At 42.0% G+C, this 24,435-nt stretch overlaps 1 protein-coding gene across 1 annotated transcript in view; it reads right to left on the bottom strand.

Annotated features, from left to right (window-relative positions):
• Window positions 1–24,435, bottom strand: part of PKP4 (plakophilin 4) — a 49,108-nt gene that overhangs the window by 6,472 nt on the left and 18,201 nt on the right. The window contains exons 5-17 of the mRNA XM_069021381.1: window positions 20,222–20,353; window positions 19,879–20,069; window positions 18,524–19,079; window positions 15,941–16,132; window positions 14,248–14,462; window positions 11,301–11,429; window positions 10,016–10,229; window positions 4,626–4,809; window positions 4,201–4,318; window positions 3,539–3,730; window positions 3,224–3,397; window positions 2,271–2,421; window positions 28–223 (exon numbers count right to left, since the gene is read on the bottom strand). Of these exons, the coding sequence (XP_068877482.1) occupies window positions 28–223; window positions 2,271–2,421; window positions 3,224–3,397; window positions 3,539–3,730; window positions 4,201–4,318; window positions 4,626–4,809; window positions 10,016–10,229; window positions 11,301–11,429; window positions 14,248–14,462; window positions 15,941–16,132; window positions 18,524–19,079; window positions 19,879–20,069; window positions 20,222–20,353 (2,644 nt within the window). The remainder of the gene's footprint in view (window positions 1–27; window positions 224–2,270; window positions 2,422–3,223; window positions 3,398–3,538; window positions 3,731–4,200; window positions 4,319–4,625; window positions 4,810–10,015; window positions 10,230–11,300; window positions 11,430–14,247; window positions 14,463–15,940; window positions 16,133–18,523; window positions 19,080–19,878; window positions 20,070–20,221; window positions 20,354–24,435) is intronic.

The following is a 24,435-nucleotide window of genomic DNA, read 5'->3' as shown; positions in this document are numbered from 1 at the left end:
CAGGTACAACCTTTGCTGCCTACTTGCCTGTCACCTCTTCCTTTTGTTATGTTGACCAGCTTTTCTATCCCACCGGTGTCGGCAAGGGCCTTGGCATTCTCCATGTTCTTGCTGGTGACCTCGTGCAGGGCGCAGCAGATCGCGGCCACCGTCTCGTCCGACAGGATGCTTGGGCCGTTGCCTCCTGGGAGCCGATTGACCAGGTCTCGCATCGCGTATTTACCTGGAAACACACACCCACAGAACCAGGTCAAAACCACAGTTTGGTCCTTCAGATTGGAAATTGCAGGACTCAGCACAAAACTGCAGCTGAATGCAGTAAAAAGCACAGTATCAAAACCTGCCAAGAATTCACATTTTACAGAGTCAAGAGAGACCACATGTCAATTTTTGAATCTTTTTTTCCTTTTAGCTTAAAACAGTGAGAAGCTGAATTTTGCACTAAAAGAGGAACAATTTTAAACAACAATTATTTGGAGAAAGCAGGATTGTTCAAGGAAAAATGTTATGCTACTTATTATGATTGACAGAGCAGTGCACATTGCTGGGCTTCATCTATGGAGGATTAAGGAAATCCTTACAGTAACTGGGAATTCTTTCTTCTGGATGTTCTGTTCACCTTGTTTGCTACCTGTCAGCGCTCAGCTCTGTCAGGCTCCAGTTGCTGACTGATGCCAGAGATAAGCTGCACACAAGGGACAGTAACTAAGACAAGGTCAAGTTTTTTTCCTGTTTAGGCTGTACTGTTAATTGAATGATTAATTAATTTTATAGCAGACATGTATTTGTACATAACACTGAATAATGAAAGAATTTTGCACAAAGCCATTCACTATCTACTTGCATAATGTGCCTGAGAAGAGAGAAAAACCAAAAAGGAATTCTGCAGGCAAAAGGAAACCCACTGGAAAACTATCCCCACCATGCTGTCTGCAGCAATACCCCGCCACTGCCAGCCCTTTAGCAAGCTCAGCCGCGTGCTGCATGTTCCAACATATATTGCAATTTGTTGGAGTCCTCATCTCTCATTTCCTTCAGTGTGACCCTGTGAGCCCATTGTTCCTTTCCCACACTGGCAGAAAAGCTCCTAAAGAGCATTTCTAGCATGGGGTAGTACACAACTCGCTTCATATCTTCCAATGTTTTATACAATGATCTGTTTCAGAGTGTATCTGAGGCCAGAAACACTTTCAGAGGTACAGCTTTGACAAGGAGAGGGAGCAGGTGGAGGACCATTCCTGAACAGAAAAGTTTTGCCAGGAATGGAAAAAACATCCTGACAAGAGAATCTCACCTGCGTCTGACCTGCACAGGGTTGGTGCTATAGAACAGCATTCTCCCTACACATTTCTCATGTGTGACACCTGCACTGCAGGAAGACACGCTCTGAATGTCCCAGATGGAGAAGCTTCAGAAACAGATAACAAAGATCTGTTCACCTGCATTTCTCTTTTTGAGAATAATGATCCTCCTATCTCTATGAACAGTTGTTATATCCCTGACCCCACAAGTCTACACACAGAAAACGCTTTTGTAACAAAAATGAGATTTTTTTATACCACGCCATTTGTTAGCAGGGTTCACTGAAGCCACAGCAGCCTGAAGCTGAGGCATATTCAACACTAACAGACTGAGAAACCTCAGGGCAGGAAAGGCGGGGAAGTTGTTTGTTGTTTTGTTGGTATTTTTTTTTTAATGCTAGATGAGAAAGGCACAGATGAATGCTTAAAGGATTAAATATTAGAATTGACAAGACAGTAAGTTTTTCTAGCAAGTACCCCTGTTGATAACTTATTTCAGCAAAGACACAGAAGCTGCTCTATATCTGTGTTTTCCTGGAAATACTTCACCAGGAGAAGATTTCTTCCCCCTCTTCTGGTCCAGAATTGTTAAACAAAGCACTGCTGTAGTGGCAACAGAGCTGTTCCATCCCCCGGGAACACGTGAGAGACCTGCACCCCCACGTAGGTGAGCACTGAGCTCCAAGGAAGCAGAGCTGTGTTTCCATCCCACTTGGCATTGAGGGTTTTCTGTCTGGTTTGGCTGAGCCAAGGTGACTCCCATCCATGAAAGGTGGCCAGCAGCAAACTAACATGGCAATACTGCTCTGGAAAGCTGCTGCTGTCGAAAAGACTCATTTATGTGACACAACTGATGTGACACAAACATCCAGTGTGCTGTTCCCATTAGTGGAATCTCTCCTTCGATTCTCCCACCCAAGGTCTGACATCCTGGTGCTGGTGCTCACTTGGAGAACGGTCTGTACATACCGATAAGCTCCTTGTTCCGGACATCTAAGGCCATGTTCCTTAAGGCAGTTGCCACAGATGACACCACTCTGTCGTTGTCCATCCTCAGCAGCTCCACGAGGATGGGCAGCCCCTTCTCCTTCCTCACGGCAGCGCGGATGTAGGCTGCGAACTGACACAGAACCTCAGTTACCCACAAATCCACCACAGCACCATGACTGAAACAGCCTAGGGCTGGACTGGAATTCTCAAGCATGTTTGGGTCATTTCCAATAAAAGATGACATGTTTGATGTGCGCTTTTTTAACGATTATAAAGGGCTGGCTCTTTGCCATTGTTCACTCATTCCTCTTACAAAGAGAGAAAGTATCTGAATAGATGACTATTATTGAAAAGGGAGCAGGGGGGTTTGTTGTATTTTTTTTTTGTAATACCAATTTCATAATGGTCAAACTGAAAAAGACTTAGCTGACTTGCTGCAAGCAAAGGAAGCAATTAATGTTGGCTGTGTTTTTTAATTTCTCCATGAAAAATAAATGACACCATAAAGTGTTCTCGTGTGCTGCTTTTATAGCACGTTGTATGCAATGGCCAAAACAGATGGAAATAAATAATGGAATATGGAAATAAGGTAACTTTATTTGTCCTGGTCTTATTTCAACAGCACCTTCCCACCAGAATTCACAGCTAGAAGATGCCAGAAGATTGCTCTGATCTGATATGCACTGGAAGAAGCTTTTTCTGTTTATTTAAAATAAAGGCCAGTTTCTATGTGGCTCTTGTTGCCCCTGATCTTTGCCAAGGCTTTTCACTGTGGAAACATGACTGCAGCACATGAGCACTAATGCACAGACAAGATGGGAGTGCTCAGATGCACACAAGAAAATGGCATGTCCCCCCAAACACATTCCAAGGTCTTACTAGAAAAAACAGCTGGAGTACAACGAGAGGAGGAGGAGCAGGAATTCCCATACCTTCCAGTTGCCTGCAGAAAGGTTCTGGAGTGATCCTGCAGAGCCCTCCAGAGTGGCTGGGTTGGAGCTCTCTGCCAGGAGTGTCAGGTATGGCTTCACCACCGATGGGTGCCAGAGCATCTCCACCCCTTTAGGAGACTTGGAAAATCCTGGGATAGGGCCAACTCCATCCCACTGAGAAAGGAATGCAGATTTGTAACCAAACAAAACCTCTATATTTTCATTCAACGCAGGATAGTTTTCATCAAGCTACATCCTCCCCCATCATGAGCCAAACGCCATCTGAGGTACTTGTAGTACATGGAAAATACAAACCTGATCCTCCTGGGAAGTTTTTTTTTTCTTCTTCTTTTTTTTCCCCCAGCAGCTTGGCTCTGAGTCTTTGCTGGGTGACTCTTTTCCCAACAAGTCATCCAGTTCATTGATTCCCAGCAGCCGTGCCTGAGGTACCTCCAGTTCCAAGCGGTAGGAAAGGTTCCTCAAGGTGCACACACAATTCTCCACTGTCTGAACCAAACCAGAGAGACACCATGTCACCAGTTCTTCCTCATGCAGAGACAAGCCAAACCAAACCAATTCAGTAGAGGAGAAGAGGCGCTGGGAGCACAAGTGCTAAACTCTAATGCTGGGCCTTGGGCTGTGTTTTGGCTGCTTCTCTGGGAAAATGCAATCTCTCTCAAATCTGGCAATATTTATAAGAGTGATCTCTGCTATAGTGGCTTATTCTTTAGTATTCTGAAAATGAAAAGTGTAAGAGCTTATTACTGTTTTATAAAGAAACGGATAATGCAGCACTGCTGAAAACAAGAGGTGACCCTGTCTTATGCAGCTGAGTTTGGCTGTGCCTCAGTGACCTAGGGCTGGAAGCGATGCCAGTTGAACTAAGGACACCACCATGCCCAGCTGAGCTATACAAAGCCCCAAGACCAGACACACAGGTTAGCACTAAAATATCTGTAGATGAGACATGCACACACCTTGCTGTCATAATCTGAGGTGTTCACACAGGTGTGGATCACATAGAGCAGTGAATCGACCAGTCCTTCGCAGGATCTCATCTGCTTTCGTGCCTCTTCCCCAGCAGAGCTCAGGTTCCTGAAGGTTGGAATGACAAAGGAACATGGTGTATGCAAGGACAGACAGATAATTATTTAATTGACAGTTTGCAGAAGGTTTTTATGCAGCTGATTGGTAATTGTTTAGCAACTCTTAGTGACTAACTTGGTAATTTTCATATTTTTCTATTAGGAAAAAAACGGCAATTGGAAAAGCTGCCAACGTGATGGAACTCTGTAATTTATAGACTAAAACAATTCCTTTGTCTTTAAAATTACAATACAAGAAAGGCCTGCTGGATAACATGATTACTCTTTAAAAGGAAGTATTCTAGACAGGCAAATACCTCAGGCATCCTGTTGTATTGCGCAGAACGAGGGAAGTCTGAAATTTCATTTTATGATCGTCATCAAAGGAGGAGCTGTTCCATCCCGAGTGGGGCACTATCACAGTGTTTGTCAGCGTGGACAGAGCATCTCTGATGATTGTCATCTTCACAGCATCACATGAAGACAAGTTCCAGAGAACCCCTTAGAAGACATTTCCAGTGCAGTAAAGTCAGCAGAGACTTGACAAACAAACATGGAGCAACACTGACAACTTAAAAGACATTACTTTAAATATGTGATGTGATTCTAGAGCAGGCAGAACATGGAGAGCCAGCATTCAAAAAGGAGGAAAGCAATGTGAACAAGGTGAACAGTGGAGGAGGGCATGGCTTTGGTTTGGTTTTTTTTTTTCCAATGATAAGGATGGCCTGCCCTGACATTCCTGCTACCTCACACCATACTCAATACCAGGGATATCAGGTACTGAGTAGCAGAGCTGAACATACAAGAAGGGATGTAAAAATCCTACAGAAACGTTCTTCCTGGAAACAACAGCTACAAGTCCAGAGCATGTCCCATCCATCCATCCATCCATCCATCCATCCATCCATCCATCCATCCATCCACCCACCAGCTGCAAGGAACTGCTATCATCTTTTATCCTCGGGCAGAAATCCCTAGTCCCCTGCTCTGCAAAGTCTCCATAAATGACACTGAGATACTGAAGTATGAAATCTGACATAAATTACCAGCAGAACTGTATATACAAGTAACATGCTGAACACAGCATTAAATCTTCTTTTTCATCATGAAACACAGCTTAAAGTTCATCTGAAGTCTCACCAGGCACTTGTTCAAAACACTTTTCCTCACATACCATGTTTCACTGACTGCGCAGTTGCACAGCTGCGCGCGTGCAGCAAACCCAAGGGCAGGAACTCCTCGACAGCCCCACGACATCGCTGCTACAAACCCTTGGGTTTCCCTTGGACTGGACCTTGAACATCCACTGCCTCAGAAGTAAATTATGAGGGGACCAGACAGCAAATGTTACAAGAGCTAACAAAAATGAAAGCTGGTGAGACAGAGTAAGTTTTTTATACAGCCAACAAAAACAAAAAGAAAGACAGATCTTTACATGAGACACCTTTTCTTCTTCTCTTTAAGAAAATAATTAAGAGGCCCCATGGGGGGATACAGACATGAGGAGATTTATTGACTGACTTTATCTTTATTTCTATTTACAGGCAACTGAAGTTTTTCTCATGTCCCACAGGGGTCCTTAGAGCTCCTGATCTTGGGGCTCAGCTCACACAAAAGGCTAATGCACATGTTTGGATGAAGCCTGTGGTTGCTGACTTGGCTGTCCCTGAATAAAGCAACTTTCCCAAATGCAAAGAAGCATTTGGACAATGACCTCAACCACACACTTTAACTTCTGGCCAGCCCTGCAGAAGTCAGGCAGTTGGACCAGGTGACCCTTGTAGGTCCCTTCCTACTGAAATAGTCCATTCTATTCTGATCTGACAGGGATGTGCCTGTCTGTGGCACACACTTAAATCACTGATTCCCTGGATGTGACAACAGATTTGCTGAACCCCTCACACCTCAAAGCAGAACTTGTGACTAACTGGTGCAGAAGCTCTCCAGATGGGAATTTGTGACTGTCCTGAAGGTTTTCCCCAGAGTGCTTCTGCTCTCCCTAGATAATTTTTTGTGTTTGAATGCGTTGATCAACATCATGGGTGAAGAATCCAGTTATTCCAGGGACTGCCCTAAACAGTCCTGTAACAGAGCTGTCTAAAGATTGGATGTAAAAGGCACTTCCATAGAAATGGCATCTGCAAGAATAGTCTTGTAAGACAGTTTTCTGGATATGATTAAATGACAAAACTCCTCCCTAAAGAGGAAAGATCTACCAACAATAAATACTGCACCTGTTTAAGTGCTCGAGTATTCTTGATACTTTTAGTACCATCACAGACCCATTTTAGAGCCATGTTAAAAGTATTATTTGTGATTCTTAACTCCAGCTCCTGTACAGCAAGACTTCAGTAACAAAAGCGACTTGATTACAAACTGGTAATTAATATATAATTTTACAAAAAGTACCCTCTGAAATTCTGTTGGGTTTTATCAAAAAAGTTCCTCCAAGAAGCCCATTACACTTCCACAAATACTAGTTTTTCCATGAGGATTACCCTGGGAGAAAATTGTGGGAGTTCCACTGAGCACCCACGGCAAAACCTGTCCAGAGGCTGGACTTGCACAAAGGCAGCTCTGTTAAATGGTTAATGATTTGTTACCCCTGTGCTCAGCATGTGAAGGCTAAAGCTCTCTCCAGGACTCTCTGTCTCTTAAGCTTTTTATATCCTTTCAGTCTTCACATTAAAATGAGAACACAGACTGATTATTTGTAGGGTGCTTATTTTAAGACAATTAAGACCACATTTAGTGCTTATTACAAATAAACGCTTAAGGCAGAAGCGGTTATAATTTGGGAAGTTTTCATTCAAAGACAAGGAAAGAGGTGGTAGGAGCTGGTGCAATGCTGTATTAGGGAAAGGGATTACAGGATAATTCTGGATGTCATTGAAACAAGAGTGTGTCTTTGTTCCTCATGGTTGTAGAGGCACACTTAAAAACAAGTATTTAACTGTTACGGAATCATCTGTCCAAAGTCCAAAGAGACGGTCTGAAACTCTGGGGAGAGGGTGAATTTCCAAGAAGTTCTTTTTCAACAGCCATTAAGTGCAATAAGTGCAACTTCCATCATTGTGGAAGAGTGGACATTCCAGGCACAAACAGCTCTGGAGCAAGAGGAGTGCTGAGGCCATTGACCCACCCCAGCAGATCCCTGGTGGCCCCAGCACCTCTGCGTGTGGAAGGAGAGCAGTTTCTGCTTCCAGCTCCTTGAGCATGTGTCAGTCCAGCTGAGGGTTCCAGCTGGGTGAGTGAGCTGCCACACACAGCAGGACAACCACACACGCTGCCCGTGCCTGGCACTGCCTGCAGGAGGGAAGAGCTTTGGAGGGGGAAGCACACGCATGGTTCGGGAGAGATCAACCAGCATAAGCAAGCACAGGTAATTCTAATGGAGGGAGGAAATCAGTAGAAATAGTGCCAGGAAAAAAGGAAAATTAACCCCCCCAAAAATCAGTAAGTTTTGCATGAGTTTAAAATGCCACATGGAAATGCTTCTGTAGCTCTAATGAAAAGGGGGCCTTTTTGTGATCTTTCTTTGCCCAGGGATTGCCTGCCCTGTTTTTTGATCCCTACCCTGAAATTCTGATCCCTACACTTCTCAGACAAATATGCTAAAATCACATTTCTGTGAACATTGTCCAAGATAATCCTAGTCTGGAAAGTAAAATAAGTAGCATGATTAAGTTGAGAGCCTTATCTACATGAAAATTTGCAGTTGCTATCACTGACAGAAGGGCTTTGTAGCAATGGTTGGACATTTTTTTCATAGAATTTACTTCAGACAAGACAAAGAATTTACCTGGATGTTGGCCTCTAAAGTGACAAGGAGCACAAATTTTTAGCAAACACAAATATGCATGTCCAAAGTTTTAGCCAGTCATTTAAATTGATTAGAACATAAGAATAAAAATGAAAACAACATTTAAGGAATCTGTCTGCCTTTTCCAAATAGAAGAAACTTTCCAGGGCATATGCAATATTACCTAGAACAGAAAAACCCTGGATGTGTAGCTCTTGAATGAAATACTCTAGCACAAGTATGAAAAAATAATGTAAGCATGTCACCCCAATTTAACTGTAGATAAAATGCTTTTAAATAGCTGAGCTGTACATCCAAGGCACATAAACCACGAGCACTCAGACCAAGACTTGCAAAACTCTTTTATTGCACTGATGCAGCTAGATGAACTCAGGGAAGTTTTCCTCTTCCAATGCATTCCCCTAAGACCAACTTTTAAAGACCTTTTTTAAGAAAAAGTATTGCTTCATTTTTGTATAATGATTATGAAAAGTGATTTAGCACATTTTATTTTCTGAATATTCTATAGCCATTAACAAGATTACTTGCTTCCCTCTTACACATCCCTGTGGTTCTGCAATTACATCTTCTGTAGTTTTAATGTAACTTTTTATCCAGTTCCCGCTTTTTTCTCTCTCTGCATTTCAGTCACTGTTAATTAAATACAGACCCCAGTATTCCCACTGCTTCTAACTTCTCTAAAACATCTTTGTGCAATTGGACCCTCCTCCAGTATGCTTGCTTTTCAAACTTCCCACAGTTAAACCTTTGGACACTTTCCCAAATAATTTCTGAGGTTAAAAGATTGCTTTTGACTAAACCATTCCTCATTAATTTTATATAAATTAATTAATATGAAAAATATCTTTACAGATTGCAAGAAGTTTATTCCAATTCCACTTACCTGGAATAATCAAGTTTTCATCTATCTAATTGCATTTTAAAGCAAACTGGACGAATTTCCCTTACAATGACTCCCAGTCCACCTGTTACCTTTCAAAGGCAATTGATACTGCTAATAATGAAAGCATGACTCAGCCACCAAGCTAGAAAGACCATCCTGAGGAAACGGAAAAACATTGTACTCCACTGAGAAGTGTGACACTGGAAAATCCATTTTATATGAACAAATATGAATAAACTACAGCAGTAATGAATAGTGCCAATTTTAACCTAGAAATTCCATGTAGTGATTCCAGTGGTGCAGACTGGCAGTGATTTCTCTGTACTTACATTACCTTAGTCTGGGCACACAGCAAACGGGGTGTGCTTTGCTGGTTCAGTTCTCATATACGTGGAGTTCTTAATTATTAAACAAATAGCCATTGGATCTCTTCCACTTCTTTGTATTGCTATTTAAAGAAAGCATTTTACAGTCCCTGAGCTCTGACAACCTGCTGTGGATTCTGCTCAAGCATTTGGCACTCAGTTACCCCTAACAGAGGGCAATGGCATGGCCTTAACCAGGAGGGATGAGGGCAAAACTTTCCATTGCGTTGTGGCTGGTTAAAACCCTAAAAATGTGTGTGTCAAAAAGTGTCTTTTTCTGAAGCAGTCATCCTTGATTATAATTCAGATTAAATACCATACACATTTACATAGTTTGGATCTATCTTACAAATTCTGCAAGATCTTATTTAAAACTGTTGTCAAGAAAAGATTAAAAAAGCCCATAATAAAACAAATGTTCAGAATCAATACAGAAATACCTGTCCAAGACCTGCTGCATGTGCAGGGGACTCATTAAGGGAAAAGCCACCCTACATGGAGCTTTAGTGCAACTACCTCAGCATTCACTTCTCCCAGTAACTCCACACTCTGTGTTGTTTTTACTGATTGATGTAAGTGTCCAGAAAAATAACTTGCATTATAGCTCTCTGCTAGCTTCCCTTCCAAGCTTACCTGTCACCAGCTCTTTGACCTCAGCATCGACAGACTTCCTCAGCAGCCGCAGAAGGGCCGGTATCCCTCCCACATTCTTCATGGCTATTTTGTTCTCATCAGTGGACTTCCCATAAACAAGGTTCCTCAGCGCACCACAGGCATTCTTCTGAACCTCCAGGACTCTGTGATCCAGGAGATCCACCAGGTGCTTGATACCTCCTAGCCTACACACCTGGAAAGAGGAATGTCAGGACCATCAGCACCCTACTGATCTTGCCCACCTCACTCTAAAGATGTAAAAGGCTTCTGTTTTTATGAGAACAGTACTTTCCATCCTACTTCCAGAAGAAACAGCTGCTGAACCTTATTGACTTGATTGCTACATGGGACTGAAATTCCCGTAAACCTCCCCCCCCACCCCACTGCAATAGCTGAGGGTCATTTTGAGACACTTGCTGTGTTTAGAAGAAATTGTTATTGCATCAGTTTTGTTTCTGGGTTTAAAAGTAATTTCCCATACCCCAGAATATCTTTTTAGGGAATACTGGAAATAAGAGCTGATTATTACTGTGATCGTCACCAGAACATCAAAACCACTACCACCTTTTCATCTCCCAGCAACACTAAATTATGTTGGATTATCTTCTTACAAAAGTTGCACCAACATTTTACTAACATAAATAAATTTTTTACTGAAAATAACATGTAATACACACACGATGCAAATGAAATGGCAAATTCCCTCAAATCAACAGCTCACAGCTGCTTTGCAAAAAGAGAAGCTCTTCGAATGCAAAGTTTCAAGAAATTTCAACAATAATCTGAATGTCCACTCAGATGTGTCCTGCCCCCACATCACAGTGACATAAACAGTGTCCTCCATGTTTCTCTAGGGTTGGCCTCCTTTCCTTTGCCTGACAGCTCACTCATTCCCTACGATGCGTTAAAACACCTTGATTAAAACCAGTGAAAGCGCTCCAGAGCTCCTGGATGTTCTGGTCTCCAGTCATCAGCAGGTTACACAAAGCCAGGCTCTGGCAAACCTACTTTACAGTTCTGCGGGATGACACAACTTCAAGGTAAAAGATTTCCATAAAATTTCCATGCAGTTCTTATGACAGGAAGAATTGGAGTGTGTGTGTAATTACACACCCCAGGTACTTCAATATTAGCATCCATCTGGTATGCACAGGAACACAAGAGGGTCACAAATACTGTGTTATGATAAAAAAAATAGGAAGAGGCAAGAGGCCTAGTTTGCCTGCTACCATTGCCCTGGAAGAGAAGTGCAAGCAGCACCTACCTCTGTTTTCACTTTGTTATCCCCAAAGCAGAGGTGCTGCAGATAGGCAGCTGCGTTTGCCTGCACTGACGGGAACTGGTGCTGGAGCATGTGAATGACCTCAGGCAGCTCTGGATCTCGCCACGCAAACTCCCTTCATCAGACAACACATGGAGAGAAAGCATTACTCCCCAAATGTATGGGAATTTACTACGTACAAGTACTGGAGCATCTTAAGGGCTTTCTGACAATTTCACTTTTGTTCTGCAGTAAGAGGGCTAAAAGAAAAACCAGGTGTAATGGGATAACAGTGGGTCACATCACCTTTTAGTCTTCCAACTGGACAAGGATGCTATATCCAATGTGCTTCAGTTGGCTTATGGACCACACAACTACAAATAAACACTGAAGTTACACTGACTCAAACACTTCAACCTACAAAAAATCTACCAAAAGTTAAATATATATGCAAAAGATACCCCCTCCACAGTGCTGCTCAGGGGCATCATTTCCACACACTTTTCTCTCAGTGCCTAATGTTCTCCCTAGGCAGAAGCCAATTATACCTCAACAAAACCTGAACACCCCAAAGTGTTATTGTCAGGATCAGACACAGGAAAGTTTGCTTGATTTGAGTTATTCAGGGATTGTAAATTTAAAATAATTAAATAAAATCTCCTTCATTAAACCACAACAATTTTGTGCAGACCAATCCTGGAAAAGTCATGAAACATGCCCAGTTTGCAGATTTAGAAACATAGTCATTAATATTTGCTGGGCTATCTGCCTTTTGTAAAGGAGGATTGGAGGGGGGTAAAGTAGTATCTTAAGTTTTCCCAGGCTCAAAAATCCAAGTAAACAAAAAACCGAGAAAACAAACCAAACCCAAAACCAACCCCAACAAACAAACACACCCCCTTCCCCCCCGCCCCCCCACCCCTGTAAAACCTAACCAAAAACCAAAGTCAAAATAAACCAAAAAAAGAGTGAAGTATGTTCTAAGAACAGTAGCTGGGGAGCTGTTCCAAGACTAATGCTGGTCTGGCCAGTCAAGTCTCCCCAGGACTCACAGTCACATGAAGGGGAAGCTCAGTTCTGTGCCTGCTTTGAACTGCTCAACAACTCAGAGGTTTGTTTTGCCATACTAATGATAGGAAAACCCTAGGGAAAACTGCCTTTCTAGTAAAACTAGTCACTTTCACTCTCATTCCAGGGTGGTGCTTCCTAACAGCCCATTCTCAGGCTGTGTAACACGCTCCCTGACTCCTGCCACAGCATGATACACACATCAGAAACTGGAACAGATTAAATGTAAGGTAAAAACTATTCCACTGTGAGATTACAAGCTGAGAAGGTGCATCAGCAGTGATGACTGAGTCCGAGTTTCTTTAAAGTTCCTTGCTATGAATGCGAAGCATCCCTGCTATAAGTAACTCCTCTTGCCACCATACCAGAGCAGGCGCCCTCCAAGCTTTACTACCTAGAGCTAAGCTTATCCTATTAACAGCATCTGGAAGAAAGTACCATTCAGTTTAATGAAATTAATTCAGTCTCTCCATATCTATTTTAAAAAGTTTAAATATATAAATTTCCTCTAATAAATAGAACAACAAAACCCCTTAAAGCAGCATTTTCATTGCTGAGATGATAGGACAGGCCCAGACTAGAGTAACTGCCTGGTGCTACAAGCCTGCTGTAGGCAGGACCAGGGAACGCACCATGAGGCTCCTGATGCCTTAGGATTTTAGCTTTTATATTTTTCATATCCTGCAATGCTTTAGTGTGTAACTCTAAGACTCCATATAGCCTGTTAGCTACTGCTCTCTCATTCTGGTCAGACAAAACAAATCCTCTCTAGGCCTGAACTTCAAGGACACCTTACTGTCTCAGACCCTGAAATACGTAAACAAAGTGGATTAAGGGGGAGCAAACTGAGGGTAAATGATTTCATTACCTGAAATTGTAATTGGAGGATTAACCACCAATATGCAAATTGACCAAACTTATAAAAGTATGGAAACCCATGATCCGGTGGCCCATTTTGGGTGTAGCCCTAGGGCTGTGACTGCCCAAAGTGTACCTTGAAGGCCCTTCAATAAATATACCCGCTTTTATTCTCTTAATTTTGTCCAGCCTCTGTTTTTAGGTAGCCCCATCAAGGCATCACTCCAGTCTCACCATCTCTGCTCAAGGTTTCCTTGGTGCCCAACATGTCCCTAGGACAGCTTTTGAGGCATGGCTGAGCCCAGCTCCTCCAGGATGACTGGTTCCTCAATGAACCAGCAATCTAAAGAGGGACTGGAATTCCTACCAATTCCAAATGCACACTGGACATACTCATAAATCCCTCCAAGCTGTACACAGCCTGGGCTTTGATACTCCCAGGTTAAAGAGAAGGTTTTAGTGCACAGTGTCTATGTGACAACGATGATACTACGTTTATCAAAGGCCCACTCTGTGTACAGACATTTACAAAATCAAACCAGTAATTAATGCAAAAATATGTGTTCACTTTCAAAATTGCAAATTTATAAATAGCTTTAACACTTTGTTTTGAAATTTAAGCAGGCTGTTCATAAAAAATTCATTCAAATAAATTAGGTCTGTACTTTAGAATTTTCAAGCCCCAATTCCCATTCCTATAAAGAGAAATCTCACTACAATGTTACAGGTTACTAAAATATATTTGCAATAATCCAGTCAAATCTCATCAAAGTTGTGTTTCCTGTAATAACTTCTCCAGAGAAACAAACATGAAAGAAAAATGCAATAATAAGATGCATAACAGCCACTTTTTCTTACTGCAAGAAGCAGCCTGTGTTTAATATTTTGGCAATAAAGGTAGAGATCTTAATATTTAAACGAGTCGTGACTGATTAAGCCACGGAAGATGGGATCACTTGCCACAGGAGTGCAAGGAATGCATTGAGCCCTGGCCGCAGCCACGGGCGAGCCCTGGAGCGGGGACTTGCCTGGGGTCCTTGTGGATGCTGTCGATGGAAGGCGAGCGCGTGGTGCCGCCGTCGGGCGCGGGGTGCAGGCGGCCGTAGCCGGGCTCGGGCAGCCGGAACGGCACTGCCCGCAGTGGCTCTGCCAGCGCGGCCGCCGTGGGCAGCCCGTAGTTGTTTCTTTGGTATGTGAGGGTGCTACGCTGGCTGGAGGATCGCTGCAGATTACCCATGCCTAGGATAAAACAGTGTCAAAACCAACCAGGTAACAAGAGCCTGCTGAAGAGAAGGGGTGACACCTACTTAACAGTGCAAGCAAAAAAACCATCAGTCTTGAAAAGGCGTACTGTGCTCAATGCTGGAAGCTGATGCCAGATTTCAGGGAGCAATTCCTCAGTGTCCCGTGGAAGATGGAAAGGTTAGTTACAGAATGAAAAGTTTTGTGGGATCAGACTTGTCCCTCAGCTTCCCTCAACAAATATTTAAAGTAGGAAAAGCATCCCATGCCAACAAGCAGAAATCTGGGTGCAAAGTGTTTTCTAAGTTCATAATATCAATTCACCTATTGTACCAAAAAGGAAAAAAAAAGTAAACAAAAATTCATATTGTTTATATGATATTTTGCTTTTCCTAACTATATGTACATTTTCCCTAACAAAAGGTAATATGTGGATCACTGCAAAAATGAAGCTGAGTGGTTCAGGAACAAGAACATGCATCTTCCTGTCTGAACAGAGCTCTTGTGGTGGCTCTTGTTCTTCCAAGGTAAGTGGTATTAAGTAGACAAGTAAACAAAGAATTCCAGTTTCCAGTTGTATTTCTTCATTGGCACATCCTGACAAACTCCATTTATGCTAGGCTGTAGAAGGCAGGAAAATTGCAAAAACTGGTGCCTCCTTCAGCACTCTGTTCTCTTGGTATTGCAGTTACATTAGCAAACATTAAAAAGACATTTTCAAGTGTGTGAAAACATGACATAGGAATCGGACAGTTCTCTATAAATACTTCTAGAGAGGTTACTTAACTAAATCACTCTTAATATCTTAAGAGTTTTTGGAAACAACTATACAAATTATTAATCAACCTTAAAGAACAAACTGCATTGCAACATGCATTACAGTTCTCTCTACAGAAAATAAATCCTAATACTAAACTAATGCCTCTGCTCTTCACAATACATGAGTAGCACTTCTGTGAGATACTAGGGGAATATTTTGGTTCCAATAGATAATCTTCAGCTGTAGTATTTACCATTATGCTTTGCTGAGAAGTTGGGTAAAACAGTATTTCTACTGTGAAAGATGCGGTAGGTAATTTTAGTGGAAAGCTCTTGTTTTACTATATTGATGAATAAAAAAAACCATGAACCAACTCAATTCATAAAAGAGTGATGCACAAAGAATGCAAGAAAGAAAGCAATAAATTCTGTGTGTCATGAAATACACGTATCTGGGATGTACCGGCGTGTGTGCTATCAAACAGAAAACACTCTGACCCCAGGCTGACAGTGATATATAGCCCCAAGCATTCCCTGCAAACATCAAAAGAGCCTTTTAATTCTTACAGGTTATTTTAAGTCCTTCAAACCTAGCTTCTATCTCCATTAATTGACACCCTCTAGTTCTTCCTTCTGTACTGGCATTCCATGTCTCCCCTGCTATGCCCCGTGCCCCAGAACAGCAGGCTCGGACAGAGCCCGAGGCTGTCACCCACCGGAGCCAGTGCGGAACAGGGCGGCCTGGGAGCCGTGGTGCAGCTCGACGGCGCCGTGGTTGGGGCTGCGGTACACGGGGCTGTAGAACGTCCTGCCCTCGTAGATGGGGGTGATGTGCATGTCTGGGGACACGGCCGAGCGCAGCTCCTGCCCCAGCTGGCTGTGCTGGCTCGCGTACGAACTCCTCAGGCCTGCAACCAAGCACAGGGAAATGTCTACGTGGCCCATCTTCAGCAAAGCAACAGAGCTGTCAGGATTGAATCTTTCTTCCCTTAGACAAGAAAAGGTGTTGGTTAAATCTACAGTTACAAAGACTTACTCATTACATTTTTTCCATTATTAAATGGCCCATACTGAAAGGCTCACTGACAAAGCAGCAGTTCCTTGACCAAAAGTTTTGTCCATGCACTGACAACTTGGAAGTTTTCTGACTTAATTTCTTTTGTCATTTGCAGTCTAAACCACAGAGAATAAAAGCTGAATCAGCATGTGAAGTGTACAGATTCAGCAATGACAGGGTAAGTATGGACCTGACAGAAATCCTGTCGTGACAGAGGGCACAGACTACAGCTGGTTGTAATACTGAAACTGAAACAGTCCATAGTAGTAAGAGCAAACATCTGCTTGATAGTGGCAGCAGAAAAGTAAGCACATGGAGAAAAATCTTTATAAAGGTTTAAATAGCCCATGGTCTGCATATATATAAATAGCAATGCTGCAGTTGGATGAGATTTTTTCACCTTGCTATATATTAATATTTCATATAAAATGTATACAACTTTGTCGACTTTGGCATTACCACCGCAGGCACTAAAGCTTTGGCAGTTTTCAAAGCAACAGAACATGTGAAGTTAGCTATACAAGGATGATGAAATGATGGAGATTACAGAACAAGTTCAAAAGTACAATGGAGTAGTGATGTTTAACCGAATGTATCCTACATCTGAGTATTTCCCCCCTCAAAATCCCAGACTGCTCTGCCACAGTGTCTGCAAGGGAACCTTTGGGCCATCACTAAGAAAACGCATCTACAGGTGGTGAGAACAGAAGGACTTGAGCAGGTAAAGAGGGCAGCGAGGCCCACAGCTCCAGGTGACAATGCCGCCTCCTGGGAAGACAGTCATCTCCAACATTACTGTTCTCCCAGAACATGCAGCCCATGGACATGGAGACTGTAAGCACAGAAGAGTAGCTGATCATATGTCCACTCTCTCCTCTTGCTTACACAGCAGGGACTAGCTCTGGATTATACTGAAGGCTGCCACAGTACCCTAAACCTTTCCCACATCCAAACTTTCCTCTCAGAAAACTGATCATATACAAATTTGAGTTTCAGATTTCAGCTGCTTCCTCTAAAGACACATGAAAATTAATTTATATTAGAATATGTAAGAGCTTTTTTAACAATACTGAGGAATTCTTACTTAATTTGTAACATCAAGCACAGGGAAGTTATAGCACTTCAAGTTTCCTGGAAAGGTTACAGTTCAGACAGCTATAAAATAACATGCTCTCTCAGCTTGGACTACCATGTCGCTAATATCTTCTTTCACTCTAAAAGCATTAACTTTAAAGTGTCTGTTTCTGAATCACTGATTCACTATCTCAGTAACTATTTTTTCTCAAGATACATCAGTTCACCTGTTTAGATAAGATGTTATCTCCAAGCAGTGCTAAAGTACCTGACTAATATTTTAAGAGGGCAAGACTGCTGTTTTACCACAACTGGCCTGTACACATTTACACTTCTAAACAGCCTTTCCCATCAAACTCATTCCCAATCCCTTATCAAACTGGCACATAATATTAAGTCTTGCAAAGAGAGGCAAGGGAGAAGACACATTATACCTTTTGCTGAGGGATGAGAGCATTTTGGAGTTTCCTGCACTATAACAGTTCAAAAGAAAAACCAGAAATTGCCATCTGTTCTGAAGGGCACATGGTCTAATTGGAAAATCACCTTGTCTATGCTCATTCAGATGAAGGTCAGAACAAAATCAGTAACACACAAAACTTAAAATGTAAAGTAACTGCATGTTAACAAGAACTGCCTCTCAGATGAATAGATTCTACCTTTTAGAACTCTATTTTAAGATAGTATTAAAATGGCTACCCTATATTTAACTTGAAGGATGAGATAGTCTAGAAATACTAGTGGAAAAAAAACCCCTATTATTCAGCAGTACTAAGTTTATATTTTAAGAAAGAGCTAGACATAAAATTAGTTCCAGGCTAGTATGTTTTACTTTATGTTTAGCCTGCACACATATTTAAATGTACTTTTATCTTTGAAAATGTTGACATGCCTCTGAAAGACTTAGAATTTCAGTTAGCAACTTAAATCATAGGATTTAATTCAATGCATAGCCACCAATTAGTAATCATAGAGAAAGCCAGTATTCACCAGGAACTTGTGATTGATACAGAGTGTTTGACATCAGTATTTACAACTGACCTGACACATCCACCCCAATTATGTCTCAGCACTACAACGTTTCATCCACAACACCATGACTGCATTCTGGGTTTTCTACAGCTGTGGTTTGTGCTGCATTTTATCTGTGTCTGTGCCCATTACTCACCTGTGAGGCTATCTGGCCGTGGGGGGACCATCCTCTCATAGATATCATACTGCTGTCCATACTGTTCCATGTCATGAATTGTCCTCTGCAGCGTTGTTCCCAAGTGCTGTGGAACTGCCGTCATGCCAGAACGCTTCGGGGAAGAGGATCCCAGCTGAGTTTGGGATGGAGATCCCACTCTGGTTTGCACATCAGTAAGGGCAAGAGGAGAGCCAACTCTGCCTGCTGTCTGGTACTGGGCAGTGCCGCTGCTGGGGTTTGCCTGCCGGGAGGTGAGCGAGCCGACGCGCCGCACGGCCGAGGGGGAGGCAGGTCTGTGCCCAGCGTACGGGGACCCTGCCCGCTGCACGGGCAGGGTGGTGGATGAGTATGCGTGGGAAGCCAGGGATCTCTGCTCAGCAACGCTGGGAGAACCATACCCGCTCCCCAGAGACGTCCTCAGCGACCCCCGCGACGGGGAGACGCCGGTGCTGACCATGTAGGAGGGAGACTGTGCTCTGGATGGCACCGAACTGACCCGTCTCATGACTCGGTTGGTAGCAGTATTTGCTGAAGGCTGTTGAAAATCAAAAACATTTATGAATTTTATCATTAAGGTCACACAGTCGATATTGTTCTCCTGCAAGACAGGAGTCAGCAGGAAACGCACACAACTTAACGGTCTATAGAGGCAGCTGGAGTGTAGCTTTTACCCTAAACCTAATTCCTTCAAGTTTCTCTCTAACTTTTTTCTAACCAGTGCTTCTTAGTATATAAAATGACAATTTAACATTAAAAAACCACCTGTTTCTCATTCTCATTTGGCTTGCTATGTTAATCTGCACCTATGCTTTCCTTCCTTACTACTCAACCACTCTGGAAATTCAGGAACAGTAACACAAAGAGTTCTGGTATAATCTAGGAATGTTCTGACAATTACAGTCTTACTATCATTCCATTTACCAAAAAAGGAGGGAAAAGCTAGAAACCATAGAATGTACGGGAACAAAACCAGCATCTTCCTTTAACAACTATGCTTACATATAGGCTAACTTCTTGGAAGTTTTCCCCCATTTCCCAATGAATTTTGAGTGATACTTTCTTGATATGACGATAGCAGTGTACTGTGAAGTCAGGAGTGCTACTTCACTTCATCTCCTGTGAATGACCCAGATCACACGTGCGCTGATGCCAGCAAACGAGTGTCTGCTGCAAGCCATTCCGGCTTTTTAACCAGTGAAAGGGTTAAACAAACACTGTAACTTTGTAACATTAACTCCAGCCCATACAAAGGGGAGCCCAGCTATACAGCTACTGTCTCTAAACCCCACTGGAGCCTGTGCACAGCCAGAGGTGCAGTGCACTGATCAGAGTACCTGGACTGACGTCTGCCCTTCAGCGCGTGAGCTCCTCACCACATGGTTGTTGGGGGGTCCACCAAGGGAATGCTGCTGTCTGATCTCTGACTTGTTCAAGTTTTGGCTGTTATGGAAACTGCTTATTTCCTGGTAACCACTGTCAGAATAAGAATTCATTTGTGTTGAACTTCTTGAGTTACCTACAGACCCTGTAGATATGAAGCCAGCATAAGAATAAAATCATCAAACAAATTCACAAATTATTATATAACTTTGTTATTTGCTGCATTCATAACTGTATTATGTTTTCATACTGTCAATACAGAAATATATTCTAATATTTAAAATGCACACAACAGACCCTCACTTTCATGGAGAGATGTCTGCTCTGGTGAGTAGAGAGTCCCTTGCTCTGCTTCTGTCCTAGTATCATAGGCATTGGTGTGAACTCCCTCTGACACCTGGGGTTTGCTTACACTGGTGGGCGGAGGATCTGAAAGAACAAATTATTTAGATAAATCCAGTGTTTTGTATGCAAGTTTTCTGCAAACTCAATAATCATTATTTTCTCATACATACTAATGAAGGACTTACACCAAACAGAATCAGCTTACTGGCAGACAGGTATCATCTCCCAAACACAATGAAGACAATGTTAATACAAATCTCTGAGAATTTTGTCTCCTGAAAGTTTTGATGTAGTTCTACAATTCTAATTTTTCAAATATATGTTCCAACCTATTTTAATGAAAAATTAATTGATTACCTAGTATACTCTGAAGAACAGAAACACTGTGCAACTGTGCAGCAGTGCCCAGTGGACAGCTATCCTTGTCTTAAGGGCCTGTAATCAACACCTCCAGATATAAAAAGCTGAGCTGAATTTCATCCCTGTTTGTGTACTATGAACACCAGATGCAGCAAATTTCTATACTTTTTTTTTTTACTTAGTAAACTACTATTTAAATATGTGCCTCTTAAGCTAACTTTGGTTCCAAGAATGTCAGCTGAACTGTACAGACAAATGACAGTGTGGTAAAGAAAGGCAAAGGAGGCACAGCAATGCTCTTATGAAGAAAGGAAAAACCTAAACAATCTGGGAAAAAAAGGACAAAGATGAAGATACTGAATCAACATTATTTTAACAGAAATATTAAGCATTCAATTATCATGTATGCAGGCAGCAGAGATGCAGTACAGAACCACAGAACAGTTTAGGTCGGAAAAGCCCTCTGAGACCATCGAGTCCAACTGTTCCCCCAGCACAAGGCCACCACTTGTCCCCAAAGTGCCACATCCACATGGCTTTAAAATCCCTCCAGGGATGGGCACTCCACCCCAGTCCTGGGCAGCCCTTTCCATGAAGAATTTTCCCTAATATCCAAGCTAAACCTCCCTGAGGAAGCAGAGTAGGCAGTGGAGGTTATGCTTAAACATAACACCTGAAACGTAAATTCTTGCTGCAGTAATCCATGAATGAGCCTGGAGTGAACCCAAAGGGAACATGCCAAGGACCACCAGCCCAGTCCCAAGGACTGCTCAGTGCCAGGAGCTGTGGGCTCTGGGCAGTGATGCCTGCTGCACAGAAATACTCTGGCTTTTACCAGTGGCTGGACACAAAACGCTGGTGTCTCACTATCTGCATAATGAGCCATAATGGAACATTCATACTAAAAATGTTACTCAGCAATTGCTATTTTGAAGGACGCTCGAACACTAGTCAGATTTAAAAAAAAAAAAAATCAATAAATCTTAGAAATCCCAGGAAGTCAGCAGTTATTTATCAGTAGTATGCCCATAGGTCAAAACTATCTTGTAAAATTTGATGCTAGTTAATTTACTAGAATAGGAGTATCATGACCAAATTTAATTAAGATTTAATAATGACCAAATTTAATTAAGATTTAATAAGAAGTATTACTACACTTCCATTAGTTTAATTGTCAGTATGCCTAGAAATGATCCAGAGAATCAACACTGCAAGAACTCACTTCACAGCCTGTTACACCAGCTCAACACCAGATGGTAACAGCCACCAGTGGATGTTCCATGTTCTTCGGAATAAAGCACTTGGAGGACTTGGACATTTACATTAGGATTACATCCAACTTCAATACCTTAATCTTCAGTCATTTTGTTTATCTAATACAAGGCCCTATTATCTCCGTTACTGGATATTACATGATACTAAATCAATGTCAAATTGACAATCAGTTTGGGAAGAGACACACAGGAAGAATAAGGTCCAATTGTGCTGTTCAGTGCAGATGTTCCCAGGACAGAGCTTTGAGTCCAACCTCACTCCCATCACACACTGCCCACCAGGCCAAAGCCTTTATAGGGCTAAAAAATAAAGACTGTTTAGGCTGTTTAACAAAGGCAAGAATGCAGAATAAAATGAATTGTTGTCTTTCTATCTGACTCCACTATCATGAAACAGGAGGAATGCCCTGAATAAAACAATAGCCTTCTTACAAATGGCTGATCTAATATTCTATTTATAAGCATCTGCAAAACAACATCACTTTACACTTCTGTGAAAAATTCTGTATAATTCTACTGATGCAGAAAGCAATTATAGCTACAGTCACATCTTATCGTCCACTGATGCTTTTGACGTAAACCACTACCTACAGTCATAAAAAAGGTGATTTAAGGCAGTGTTTTTATCCATCTTTAACTCCAGCATTTTCAGATTACAGTTCATAAAGCAGCATCTAGTAACACTTCTACAAAACAAAGATCCATGGTGAACTGGAGAATAAAGCCCACAATCATGCCACAATCACAACATAACTGTAAACAGGAAAGGAGATGTAGATTGGGAAATTATAAGCAAGAAATAGGGTTTTTTCCAACATGCTCACTTCTGAGCAATTACTGCAGGAAAGACTACTTTGAATACAGAGATGTGAGAAATACATATCTAGGTTTGCATTAACACATACAGCATTGAAACAGAAGTAGAATTTTTGCCATATGTCAAGTGACTTCTTAGCAGAGATGTGCATAGGAGAGTTCTAAATAAAAACACACAAACGTGAGGAGAGAATTAAAGGATAAAACAAAAACATGAGCTGGATGAAAGAAAGAAGGAAAGAAAGAGAAAGAAAGAAACAAAAAGGAAGAAACTAATGGAAGGTTAAGGAGAAAAATGAGTAAGTTACAGGAAAATCAGAAGAGGAAATAAAGCAATGGAACACAATTGGCTGAAATAAGTAAGTAAAACAACAGCTGAGAGCTCTCAGAAGGAATCTGTACCAGTTGTGAAATGTCATTGGGACATTATAGAACAAGGGGAAACAATGTGAGTTAAAAAATTGCCAACAAACAAAACCCACAAAACCAACATTCACATTGAAAAAATATGTAAGACTGGTTTCTCAATTACTTGAAAAAACAAATTTGACTTCTGTTTAAAACCACTGTTGAAAGAATACCTGGAAAGCATGACCATGACTAGCGAAAGTTAAATGGCAGGACAAGTAGGCTGTTGAGAACATTAGCTTTAAAAGAGAGGAAAAAAGCTAACGTGTGCCTCACCTCAGCTGCAGCAACAGAAACCATGAAAATACAATTAAGCACAAGTTTAAGAGCTTAATCTCCAAATAAAACAAAAACTAGGAATGGGATATAAAATAATCCCAATTACAGTAATTATGAATATGCTTGATTGAACAAGGAGCAGCAGGCAGGGTCCCTGTGCAGCAGCCAGCACAGCTCCGAGGACAGACAGCACCCCGTATGTACAAGTGGGACAGGAACGCTCTGCAGAATGGGATTCAGGCAACTCTCACTCTACAATGCCAACTGCATTGGGATTGCAGTGGGCCACTTTTGGCCAGCATGACAAGAGCACCCAGTCATCCAGCACAAGAAGTGACTTGAAGGAGCCATTGTCTGTGCCTGTCCCACGGTGGCTCCTGCATGTGCCCCCCTCACTCCAGAGCCCACGGAGTGCAGAGCGCGACTCCGCAATGTTAAACACCATAACTGATGCACTCAACCTCTCAGAGCTCCATGCTCTGACCTGTCAGGGGCAGGACAGATTATTCCAACAGACCAGGGAATGCCACCTTGAAGAAACAGTCCTACCCTTTCCCCCAATATAATCAGGAGCAGATGTAGCAGTACAAGAAAAATGTTTCTTTTGGAAAGAAAGTTCACACTATCCTGAGATACAAAAGCAGAAAAAGCACTCTCAGAAAAACCTTCACTTATTGGAGATTTTCTCAGTTAAGTAAGAACATCAGTAAAAAGAAAAAATGTCCATTTTTCAGGCTTAAAACATGCAGTATTTTTTCATGATCCTTACCTGCCAGAGGGAAGACTCTCAAGTAAATATTAACTAATTGCAAAGAAGACCCAATACATGACAAGCCTTGTGTTACAGTCACAGTTCACACAGAAATGCAAAGGCACATAAAGATACAAGAAAAGTACTTGCAAATACCTGTAAGCTCAAGCACCTTTTACAGTAACACAGGAACACACATGTGTCCCATGTGTGACAAAGAAGACATTAATGTCATACTTTAAAAAAGATACTTGGAAAAGATATGTAGCATTACTGCT

The sequence above is a fragment of the Aphelocoma coerulescens genome, chromosome 7 (genome assembly GCF_041296385.1).
Source record: "Aphelocoma coerulescens isolate FSJ_1873_10779 chromosome 7, UR_Acoe_1.0, whole genome shotgun sequence".
Classification (NCBI taxonomy): Eukaryota; Metazoa; Chordata; class Aves; order Passeriformes; family Corvidae; genus Aphelocoma; species Aphelocoma coerulescens.
Note: the sequence above shows the minus strand (reverse complement) of the source record. Positions and strands in the feature narration are given on the sequence as shown.